This window comes from Bacillus rossius, chromosome 1 (genome assembly GCF_032445375.1).
Source record: "Bacillus rossius redtenbacheri isolate Brsri chromosome 1, Brsri_v3, whole genome shotgun sequence".
NCBI classification, from domain to species: Eukaryota; Metazoa; Arthropoda; class Insecta; order Phasmatodea; family Bacillidae; genus Bacillus; species Bacillus rossius.
The window spans coordinates 213,552,054-213,564,512 of NC_086330.1; the positions used below are offsets into that span (position 1 = coordinate 213,552,054).

General features: G+C 38.7%; 1 protein-coding gene across 1 annotated transcript in view; it reads right to left on the bottom strand.

Moving 5' to 3' along the window:
• Positions 1-455: 455 nt before the first annotated feature.
• LOC134527275 (insulin-like growth factor-binding protein complex acid labile subunit) overlaps positions 456-12,459 on the bottom strand; it is a 99,040-nt gene continuing 87,036 nt past the window's right edge. Inside the window, exon 2 of the mRNA XM_063359810.1 lies at positions 456-3,045. Within this exon, the coding sequence (XP_063215880.1) occupies positions 1,576-3,036 (1,461 nt within the window). The 5' untranslated portion in view covers positions 3,037-3,045 and the 3' untranslated portion in view covers positions 456-1,575. The remainder of the gene's footprint in view (positions 3,046-12,459) is intronic.

The following is a 12,459-nucleotide window of genomic DNA, read 5'->3' on the forward strand; positions in this document are numbered from 1 at the left end:
CCGGAACGAGCCTGAGCGGTGCGGCAGCCGGCCCCGGAACGAGCGTAAGCGGTGCTCAGTTGCAGGAAGGTAGCATTGCTGTCGCTAGACTCTTCTTTATTTAGTACATAATACTTAATTACAGGTACATGTAAGAGCATTTAACTGCAGTTATCGCAAAACCAAATTATACACATAAACAGCTAATGTGTGTTTAAGAACTACCTTTATAATATTTTTTACATCTTGAAAGATATAGCTCCAATTTATAATTTAATGATTATAAATGACATGCCTAATGTTCACATTTTATTGATAAAAAATTTCTCTTCTCAACAAAATTGAGGAAAGTACTGTAAAATAATAATCTTAAAACTATAAAAATAGGTGCAAAAAAATAATTAAAAATATGGTATCACATTACAAATGTATATCTTTTTAATTCGTAAAAAAATATTATTTTTAATGTGGAATTATACAACACTTTACGTACAAAATTCTAGATTTTACAAGAAAATCAGTTTATTGAGCTAATTAAAAAACAAAAACATTCATACGAGACACATTGTAGTGGAGGCTCTACGAAAATTTGAATATGGTTTTGTAGTTGTTTCTAACTGAAACATGTTGTTAAAATAAATTGAGATTATAAGAAACAGAAAATGTATACATTTTTCCAAAATAATTTTTTTATAATTAAAAATAACAAACAAATTGAATTTTTAGAATGATACTATACAAGAAAAATACACTTGGTTAATCTGCTGAACTCACCTGGCCTAAACTTCGGGTGGTTACACACAACATTAGGTCATTGTAAACGGCGAGGGGGAGCGATGTGGAAGAAGCAGCGACGGAATGCTCCATTGGAGAGACCCAACTGTTTCTCGGCAACATCCGCCACATTTCATACTTGCAAACATACATCATTTGGTCCTGCTGCATAATGGCTGCAGCTACCATGGTGGGAAGCGTGTTATCTATCCACAAAAACATAGTATCTCTTTGCTTACTTACTCACCTAACTATCAGCCGTAAATTCTATATGAACCTCAGTGACCACAGAGACCCAGATGAAGCTGGAAACAGCAAGCACTGAGTGAATTTAGAGAAAACGAACTTCTGCGAAATAAAATTAATTTCGTTCAATTTTAAATTCATGTTAAAAATAGTACATGAAGAAATACCACCATTCATATCTACATGACGAAATTTTAAATCACGAACTATCACATTTACTAAATAAGCAGAACGTGTTGTTATTTAAGAAAAAAAAAATTAAACTTTGCTTCTTTATGACTTTATGATTTAACTTAGTTTAAAAATCCGATTTACATAGAACTTATAAAAAAAACATTAAAATAACTTCACGTCTGTACAGTTGTATGAATAAAGAAAATTATACAAAAAATTGTGAACATGATTTTTGAAATAAAAATAAACCAAATGGTAGCTGGCCACTAAAAAGTACATAATCGAGCATAATAACTACAATTTAGCAGGCCAAAGTCTTGTGAACGATACCCACTAGAATAGTTCACAGTTAAAGCTGCACCACTCCACAAACCTCCGACAGGATCCGAAGGTCAGTGTGCCTCAGTCCTCGTCAGGCTGCAAGTTAGGAGGCCTGGAAGGGGGCCTGGTACTGCAGGGCTTACTGGGCAGGACGAGCGTGTCGCCGGTCGACACCCCGTGGTAAGAGCCATGGTCTACGGCTAGTGCCCTCCTGTTACGGTGACAGGCGACCACAGCCGCGATGACTCCTGTAACGGCCAGCAGCAATGTCAGCGAGGTCACCACGGAGATCCACACTGCCGGAGAGGAGCCGAGAGCACCTGCGGTCATGGCGGAGGTGCAGCTGAGGCCAGAGAACGAGTCATTGGTCAGCTCACCTATGGCTCCGCATGAGGCGACCACCCGTACCCTCGCTGTCACCATGTCCTCCCACAGCCGCCGTAGGGCGCAATCGCACGGCGTGGTCAGCCGCACCTCGTCCAGACTCTCCAGCGCCGAGAACCACGATGCTTGCGCAGTTTCCATTGGGTTATGTGTGAGGTCCAGCGACTCGAGGTTCTTGAGTGGCACTAGGAGCGCTCCATCGAGGCTGGTGAGGGCATTGTCAGCAAGCAGTAACGCGCGCAGACTGCCCAGACCACGGAACAAGCCAGCATCCAGCCTCACCAAATTGTTCTCGCTCAGGTCCAACAACTCCAGCCTCGTTAGGCCCTCGAACAACCCCTCGCTCAGCTGCTGCAGGCTGTTGCTGCCCAGGAACAGCCTTTTAAGGATCTTCAGTGGGGTAAAAACGCCGACAGAGAGGATTTCCAGCTTGTTGTTGCCCAAGTAAAGAACCTCGAGTGCCAAAAAGGGCATGAAGAACCCAGAGGGTATGGTCTCGAGGAAGTTGTTCCTCAGATCGAAGCTAACGAGGCTGCAAGACTCTATGGGGACAGTAACTTCCAGGATATCGATCCCGCTGTTCCTGACGGAGAGCTCTTTGAGGTTTTTCAGTCCTGCAAAGTGGCGCATGTCCAGGACTCGGACCACGGCGCTGCTGTTAAAGTCGCGCCGAGTGCTCAGCTTGCGGCAGTTTTCGAGGAACAGCGACCTGAGTGAGGCAGAGTTGAGGAAGCTGCCGTCAGCAGGGAACCTGAGTGCAGAGCTCTGGCCGAGGTGGAGTGCTTCGAGCCTGGGGCAGCCCGCCAACAAGTCGCGGTCCAATCGCTCGAACAGGTTGTCCTGCAGGCTGAGCGTCACCAGGCCCGCCAGGTCGTGGAAGGTGTTTGGCTCCACCTCAAACACATGGTTGTCGTCGAGGGTGAGGTCCGTGAGGCCCGGCCACCCTTGCAGGTCGCGGCGTCGCAGCACAGTGAGGTTGTAGCCGATGGCGGAGAGATCTACTGTTTGGGGGCTAATATCGGGTGGCAGTGAACCGTCGCACGAGCCGCGGCAGAATGTCTTGTGTACATAGTCGCTGCAGCGGCAGCTGGCAGGACAGTGGCCTTCACAGAAGGCCGCCAGCATTAGCACTCCTTGCACCACCAGCACCGCCAGCATGCCTGCCGCCTAGTGAAAACAGAGATCCCAATTACAAACAATAACCGACTCTCAAAGTGTCTGCACCAATTTAAATTATATATATGTTAAGGGTAAAACATCTGTAGATTATTTGAAATGAAGAAAAACCTACATATAAATTAATGTATATATTGTTAATTAAAAAATCAAAAATATAGTTTAAATTTTTTTGTTCCTTTGCTTGTTTGTTTCAGGCCTCACCGATGGTATACACATAGACAAGCATAAGTTCTTTGGCTGTTGTAGTGACTTCGAATACAAGCCCTAGTTCTTAAACTAAATAAAGTATGGATTCTAAAGTTGGTCCTACAGTAATATATCAGACTCTATTTTGCAGTAGAATATCAGTACATTTAATCACAAAATTCACACACTCTGGCTTAATTGTCCTGTGCGATTCCTATGGGCAAACGAAGTCATTCCTTGACGAGATGCAACGCGATGACTAAACGGTATAAGATCATACATATATTTACTTGTAAATTAGGAAACCATAACATTCACAAAAAGTAAAATATAAAAAATCACAGTTTAGGACTCAAAAACTCAATATTACATAATCTATTTTACTATATGCTGACAGACCCAAATTTGGAGGTCAATGAATTAAACTAACAAAAAATATAGGTTGCGCCAACCTGGGAATTAATTTACTAGACGAAGCCTGTAAAAACCGGCACAGGGCTGAGAAAATATAGGTACACAAAGACAATACTATAAGCACATTGTTGAAGGACTGACTCAGAGATAATTTTGAAGGCTGCATAATATCGAAATATGTTGAAGACCAGGATGAAGCTTGGAATAGGTACTTGCCAGAACAGATCGTAACCCCACAATGTTATTGCAGTCGTTTAGAATATTGCATGAGGTGTTTAAAATAATATAAAAGGAAGCATAAGCTTTAAATAAGAAAATCTTAAATATTTTTCTGCCAGTACTTTCGTTTTATGCCTTGGGTGGTCTCATTGGTGCTATGCGTGGCACTCTAGAAATATCTTAATAAACATAAAAAAAAATCCGTTTTTAAAATGTTTTATAGAAATCGGGAAGTTCTTTAAATGATTCATGCAATACTAACTTTGATTTAATGCAGTTTTTTGGACATAAAACATAGCAGGTTTTCACTGTTTGTCATGGAAAAAATTTGAAAACCAAAAAAATTGGGGATGATATTGACTGATGTATTGCTGTGAAGGTTGTTGGTTTGCAACTGAGTTGTGTAGTAAATTGCTTTCTTTTTTTAATTAAAAGTATCCATATATTTTTTAATTCAATGCTTTGTTAACTGGTAATACTGCGATTATCGGCCTGATTCACCCGTGACATGCACATATGGGCTAACTACCCATTCATGTCCTGTGTTCTAGGGGTCACGTTAGAGCAGCTCTCACAGCTCTACACTACCATCCAAATATAAGTAGTTCACTTAAAATCTCAGCACACTTACAAGCCTCTAAAGCCCACCATCACGACTCCACATAACGCCAGTTAGCCGATCTAACTGGTGGGGAGTTTCTCTCCACCGCCGACGACAGGTACACATATGTAATCTAGCATTACACTACAAGCCAGCGCACACACAGACCCGTGTGCCAAAACCTATCCCACAAGACACGCACCCCACCCGTTGATCCAAGTGATTCTAACACAAGTGTGGGGTGCACCTGCTTTACAAAGCATCAAGCGAGTTATAGAAACCTTGGTTTCTGGTCTCGCTTACACTGCCCCGGATAGCAGTATGATGGAACGATGGCGGCAGTGTACTATATGTCTGTTTGTGCCTCATGGGGGGAACAGATGTCGGTTCCCGAAACGTTGCAATTGATGTCATTGGAAACCAATGTTGTCAGTGCTAACGTCGTTGAATTGTTCATAGAACATGTTTATCTTCATTGTTGTGTTTATATGTTCGTTGCCTTGTCCATGTTTATTGTATGCCTGAATTTAATGTCGCGCCGTTGTTAGCCCACTGTGTTCGTCTGTGTGGTTATTTTATTTTTCATGACTAAGTTCCTTCAACGGAATTCTTGAACTGTCTGAAATTTTTAAGTTGAACAATTTGTCCGTGCTGTCGTCGATGTGTTGTCTATAATACTTGTACAGTTTCATCATTGTTTCAGTTTTTCCGACATTAGCTGATTCAGTCTTGTGTTCTGTGAATTTTTTATGTTCATAATTTTATTTTTTGGAATTTTTTTAATACAGGTAGTGTAAAACTCAATGGTTTATGTCTAAATATTCTGCATTAAATCAAATATAAAAGATTCATATTTTTTTGACATACACCACTTACTTACACCAGATACTAATTTACCATAAAAACTATTGCACACCATTAACTCTCACATCAAAACACAAGGAATACGCTCAAAACTGTTGCTTAATGGATCTCCAGATTTGAAGCTATGAACAGGGTTTTATTATTAAAGGAGACTTTTGAGCGAAGTCACTTTATTGATAATAATAATAAAATTAGTAGCTTTGTTTACAATTTAATTATTTAAAAAATTTAAGTTTTAAAATTATAATAAATATAATGAGATTTAAAATTTGGTAATCATGACGGATATTTGTTGACAGGTGATTATATTGATATAAGGTTTTTTTTGTGAACTAGGTTTGTTGTTTAAACTGTAAAGGTACCTAAACCATGGGCCACTTATCCAATCACTAGCTGCCCGACCCAACTTCGCACGGCTATACTAAAGGGAAAAAAATAAGCCACATCTCCCATTTACAGTAATGGTAAATAAAAAAAAGTTCAGTGATAATTTATTACAATGCTGTATAATGCACCGGAGAGAAAATGACTAGCACCGATGGTTTCCCGACTCGTGCACGCAACGTACAACTGATGTACCCGTACTTCGCTACGGTAGTCTACAGGCAGATCACTCTTGCGCCGCTCATTATACATGCCCCTCCTTGTGGGTACGCCACTGCCGCGCGATGCCCGTTGCCATGGAGACGCAGAAGGCATGAACAATGCAAAATCCTGTTCTCATGCTGACAAAGTACCCACTGTTGCCTGGTTTTAACCACCCATAGGATCTAATTTTCGGAAAATGTCATCCTGCGTAACATAAGGAACATTACTGTGAAGTTTCAAGTCTGTAAAACATATATACTTGAAAAAAAAGGGAAATTTTTGATATTTAAAGTACCCGCAAAATTTCAACGGTGATGAGGACTGCACTAACAATGAAATAGTCGTTGCCATAGAGACGAATGAAGCATCAACAAAGCAACAGCCGTTGCCATGGTGATTTCCTACCAAAAACTGTAAATTTTGATATATTACGCCCCCGAAACTCCCCTTGGGATCGGATGTCCGCAGAATCCGTTCTTAGTGAGCGTCTACATCACAAAATGAGTAACTATGCTAAATTTCAAGTCAATCGGGTGTATAGTTTTAGAGATCTCGTGATGAGTGAGTCGGTGAGTTGTATTTCGCTTATATATATATTGTCGCGGGTTGAAATTTTGCAGGGTTGTTGAAATCAAATTTAGGGACTTTACTGACGGGACTCTGGGCTGGCTGCTCTGTTCACTCGTCAGCGCAAGTGGCGTGACCATGTAATTGGGGCACGGGGCCGGCGCGGCGCGCTGCGGGCTTGCAGAATTTTGTTTGTTTGTTTGGCCGCGCGCTGGCGCAGCCACGGGCCGCAGTTACTGGGGCGCGCTGTCGTAACAAGCCGCGCGGTGTGGCCTGCACATTGGGGTAGAGGGGGGGTAGTCTTCCCAGATGTTCTAGTTAGTTGTTTAGTAAATTTGACTTCAATAACGAGCTTTTGTTATGGTAGGCGCGGCAGGGCGCGCGAATTTAAGCGCAAGTGAGTGGTGACTCGGGGCTCACTCAGGCGGAGGCTATGCGTCTCACCTGTGGTCACGAGTTGTTAGTTCGTTCGTGATGTAGGAATTCAGGCTCACTCAGGCGGAGGCTATGCGTCTCACCTGTGGTCACGAGTTGTTAGTTCGTTCGTGATGTAGGAATTCAGGCTCACTCAGGCGGAGGCTATGCGTCTCACCTGTGGTCACGAGTTGTTAGTTCGTTCGTGATGTAGGAATTCAGGCTCACTCAGGCGGAGGCTATGCGTCTCACCTGTGGTCACGAGTTGTTAGTTCGTTCGTGATGTAGGAATTCAAGCTTTCGGGCGGAAGCTATGGTCGACGCCAGAGGCCACGAGTCGTTTAATTTAAGTTAGGTCATAATGTAGTCGTCAAGCTTTCGGGCGGAGGCTATGGCCCTCGTCAGGGGTCACGCGTCATAGTTTTTAAAATGTAATGTTCGTTCGGGATTTCAAGGGCAGGAGAGGCCCCTACGTTATTTTTTTAAAGTAATCGATCAAGAAAGGCTTTTCGGAAAATGTGAGTATGGACTTATCTTTGTTTTAATTTTAAGTATTAATTATGATTTGAGGTATTCGGAAGGACTAGGGAAGTGTTTAGTGAAGTTCTCTCATTCTCTCTCTTGTAAGGTCGTTCAATCGTTAAGGAAGTAAAGAAGAGTATTGTTTTAAATTTTAATCCCGATGTGTAAATGTTCGTCAAGAATGATGTTGATTATTTGACTTTAAGAATAAAATAATTTTAATTTAGTATTATGTTATTTTGCAAAATCTCCTTAGTTCAGCTCTCACCAGACATCCTGTACGGGATGACGAACCTATGATCCTAGGTACAGTAAAGTATTTTATGAAGTTAAGACTAGTTGATGCCAAGCGAGTTGTTTCTATGTAAAGAGCTACGATTCTCTCCCCCCTCTGAAGGTGGATCGTGACAGAAATGGCGGTGGCACCGGCTAGGTGCACGTGACAGAAATGGTGGAGGCGCCGGGTAGGTTCTATTTCTGGAGAGAGAGAGAGGTAGATTTTTATGTTTATTATTAAGTTAGTTTCAGCTTCTGATAGCAGGTTATTAAGAGTTTACTTGAGGAGAGGATTACGGAATTTTAGTCTATAGTGGAGGAAGTCTTTGAGATTTTTTTTTTGACGTAACAGATGTTTATTTGAGGATACTTGTAAGGATAAAGTTTATAGTGATAAGTTGTTTTAAGTCGTTGAATTTATTGTAGATTTATATCGGGGATTATTACGTGAGGAGAATACGTTATAAGTTAAATGCTTATTAGAGATAATGCAAGTGGTTTAATTTAATTGAAGTTCATTTTAAGATTGTAGGTTAAGAGAATTATAATTTAAAATAAAGTTTTTTGTCGTAAATAGGAATTATTTTCAAGAGAAGTTTGTTTTGTTTTCGTGCGCGTAGGAGACGAGACGTACGAATTAAATCAGTCGAGGGAAGGATAAACGTTAGAAAGGAATTAAAGAGAAAACGAGAGTTTATGTAAAAGAGAGTTATAGAATTTATAGTGATGTTTTGTTTTAATTAGAAAAATGTTGAGAGTTGTTTCAGAACGACACGTCAGTGGACGTGGCAGAATGAACACGTGACGGGGAGGTGCTGAGACCTAGCGGAGAACGGAGGAACCGCAAGCGAGGGTTGGCGCACCTGATGGAATTCGGTGACGTCACGGGCTCATACGGAGACGTGGACGGCCGTGACCTTGTTTTGATCAGCTGTACGGTAACTTAGCGATAAGAAAATAGACTATTGGTTAAATAAATTTAAATTTAAGTGTGTTTTAGAAGAAGAGGAACTTTCAGTATGTAAGTAATTTAATTCAAGAAGTGTATGATGTATAGGCTAGAAGTGTTTCGTTGTAAGTTGTTTATGTTTTTGTTAGTTAAATTCTACCTCGGTTTTAAAAATATTTTTTTGGGATTTGTAAACATTATTAAGGAGGTACACTATAAAATCGATAAGCATTGAGAAAACTGGGAAGGCTAGATTTTGTGTGTAGAGGGAATTTACTCCAAAAGAACAGAGAGACAAAATTAATGTTTTCATTAGGGCGAGGGACCCTAAGGTGAGGCGTTGTGTCCCTGGGAAGAAAGGGAATTGTAGCGCAGACCATAGGAGATGGGCTGACTACGGAATTAAGGGTCAGGAGAATCCTGAGAGTTGTGAGTAGTTTGGGGCAGGAGTTCCCCATGGTAGTACCGAAGTGGCTATCCTGTATGGGATAGGGTACCATTTCAATGAAGTTTGTTGGTGGGGTTAGAGCCCCCTGTGTAGTGGGCCTATAGCAGATAGGCACTACAGTGAAATTTTTGGTTATTTTGTGAGGTAAATTCCCTGGAGGTTAAGTAAGATTGGATTCAGTTAGGAAGGAGGGAAATGAGAAACATTGCTGTAGAGAGTTAGTGTACTTGCCTAATGTGAAATTGAATTTTAATAAATTAATTAATGAGAAAGTTTTTTCTGGTCAAATAATAATGGAAGGGAATTAATTAATTTTTTTGAGTAAGGTGTTTTAAGTAATGAAATAAAATAAGGTGAAGTAATTTGAATAATTGGGGAGGAGTTTCTTTAAGAGTTTAGATAATTGTTTTTGAATTTATTGAGATATTCAGCCAGTGAAGTTTGAGTGTGAGAGATACAGTGAGATTTTAAGGAAATCGGTTGTTTATTAATTAGGACAAATGAGATTTTATGATTAAGAGTCAGTAAGCATAGTTAAAATTTACGACATGATATTTGTTGACAGTTTACAGTTATTAAGGAGAAAACAGAGTAATCTATTTATTTTTATTTTAAGGGTTTGAAGATAAGATTATGAATTTTTTTTTTGAAAGTTTCTTGGGCATGTTTGAATAATTTTTATTTGGATTTTAAGAAATTACAGAGAAAATTTAATTGATTTACATTAGTTTGGAAGTATGGAGGTTTAGTGTTCGATTAGCCCTAACTTGATGGTCGGATCCCAAAAGAATGCCGTAAAACCGATAGCCAATTGAGAGGAATGCGGTAGGCGCTTGTGTAGAGAGGGGTTGTGGGAAAGCTCCTTGGGACTGATGGCAGATCAGGGGCCCTAAATAGTGTGTGATGCTGTAAAACCAGTGCAGAGAAAGCCTGGTATGCTTAAATTTTTGGGCACAGGTTATGTAAACCTGGGGTTCCATGGGATTTAGTCATGTTAGCTGCTGTGAGACATTAAGATTTCCAGGCTCCATAGTAAATTCAATGTAAATTTTTGTTTTCTTAAAATAATAAATTTGTTTTTAATTTTTTTGAGATATTTGATTTGTAACAGTGAATACAGACCCCGAGGAATAAGAGTTGTCATGCTGTGAGAGGAGAAGGTGGTAGGCCTAAAAGGGTACAGGCACCACAGAGGTTATGTGCATTGCATAATTTAAATATAAGGAAACTTGAGAATTTGAAATTTTGTTGTTGGGTTGGACACCCATAAGAAGAGTATAGGCAGAATTTTTATTGTTATGAGATGTCTAATTTAATTGAAAAGAAGAAAGTTTAAAGATGCAAGGTAACATTATTATTGTAATAATTGAAAGAGATTAAGAGGTAGAGAGAAATAGGCAGTTTTTGTTTGTAAGTACTAAAGTTTACATATAGAAATTTAGTAACTAAGAATGAATAATAAGTTAAGTCTAGTGTAAAAGTTTTTTTTAAGTTTGTTAAGTTAAGAGTCACAAGTAAATTTTTTTTTAGAGAGAATGTCTTTGATAGGAAGTATTAGAAACTTATGGGAATTTTAGGGTAACATAAATAATGTAGGTAATGAATAATAAATAGATGGTAGGTCTTAAGTTAGGATTAACATTTGAAGCAGAATTTAATTAAGAAGAAGGAAAATAAATAGGCCTAATGAAAAGAACAAAAAAGGATTTTATGGTAAAGCATTTTTTTTAAGTAATAAACAATGAATAATAATGTTGTTTCAGGGTAATGTGTACTAATAATACAATTTTTTTTTTAGGACCAAAGAACAGGAATTATGTAATTTAAATTAACATGTATTTTTGAAACTGTTACAGATTCCTTAAGATGAGCTGAGCAGCAGTCCAGTTTACAAGATGACAAGAGTTCGAGAGACAAGATACAAGATCACTGAAACAAGAGCCAAGACTGAAGATTCAAGAGAAGAGAAAGCTGGCAGCCATGGACTTACAAGTGGAGATTAATAAGGTCATGTAAAGTTTTATTTTTTTTTATGGAAGACAGTAACTGGAGTTTTTTTTGTTATAAACATTATTTACAGAACTTTTTAGGTTATAGTAATGTAATGGAACTAGTGAGTTGTGGTAGCTGTCAAAAAGAACTAATACCTTAAGTTTAATTTTTAAAGTTAATTTTCTTAATTTACAGAGGGATTAGTAGTTTTTTTTAAACCTTATTTAGGTTGGAATTTAAATACAATAGCTTATTATAAATGTGTACGAACAGTTCAAGTTCACAGTACTGATAGGTAGGTCAGATGATCTTATTGATTTTGATGATTTGTTGTTTTGAGTTGATTTTTAAGTGTTGTGAATTAGACAATGAAATAGTTCTGAAAACTTAAATTATTTCAAGCTAAGAAATAGTAAAGTTAATTGTAACTCAAAGGACACCAGAATTTAATTTTTTTTTGAATTAGTAATGTTTGAAAATTTTATACTTTACAAGAAAGGTTATAAACAAACAGATCGGATGGAACAAGGATGCAGTAAATCACAATTTCATTTAGAATTATTGATTAGCTTTTGAGGTTATGAAGTAAAAGTAATTATAGTTTAAAAGTTTGAATAAAAAAAAATGTTTTTTTTTTTTTTATTTGTTTGAAATAGAAAGTTTAAAAGTTAATTAGTCATGATCTAGGTGGGTGATGGGGTGGGAATTGGCCACTCTTTTTCCCTATAACCTCCCTAACATGGCCTTCTATTACAACTAACAGAAATAAAGAAGAAGAAAAATGAAGAATTATTAGTTAGAATGTTTCTTTCATGAAGATACCTGATGAACTTTTACTGTTTGGAAGAATAGAAGCAAGGTTAGTCAGATATTTTTACTCAGAAGAAGAAGAAGATAAAGCAGTTTTATGACTCGACAAGCCAGAGATTGGTGTTTCCCCTCTGCGCTTCTATTGACTACGTTGTTTACTCTCATGGGATAGCTGGTTCGGCACCATGGAGAGAGATTGGTGGGCATTGTGGTTGCCCCCAGAAGAAAAGAAGAGTAGAAGAGGTTATGGGTGGGTCATGTGAACTGACCTTCAACCCAGTTACTTCGTGGGGACTATTTGCTGTATAGAGAAGATCAAGACTCAAGAGGTAGGGAAAATCATTGGAGGTCATGTTTCCCTTCCTTAAGTTTTTCCTATCAAATTATTTGCCTGATTAGATTATGCTAAGGGTGGGATACTTTATGTTAGCAGTTGAATTAATTAATTATATTTTTTTGTGTGTTTGCATCCTTGCCCATCGATTGCAGTTTAGTAGTTAGTTTTGTATTTGTCAGGCGTGATGGTAATGCCTGTTGATGATGTTTCAGAAT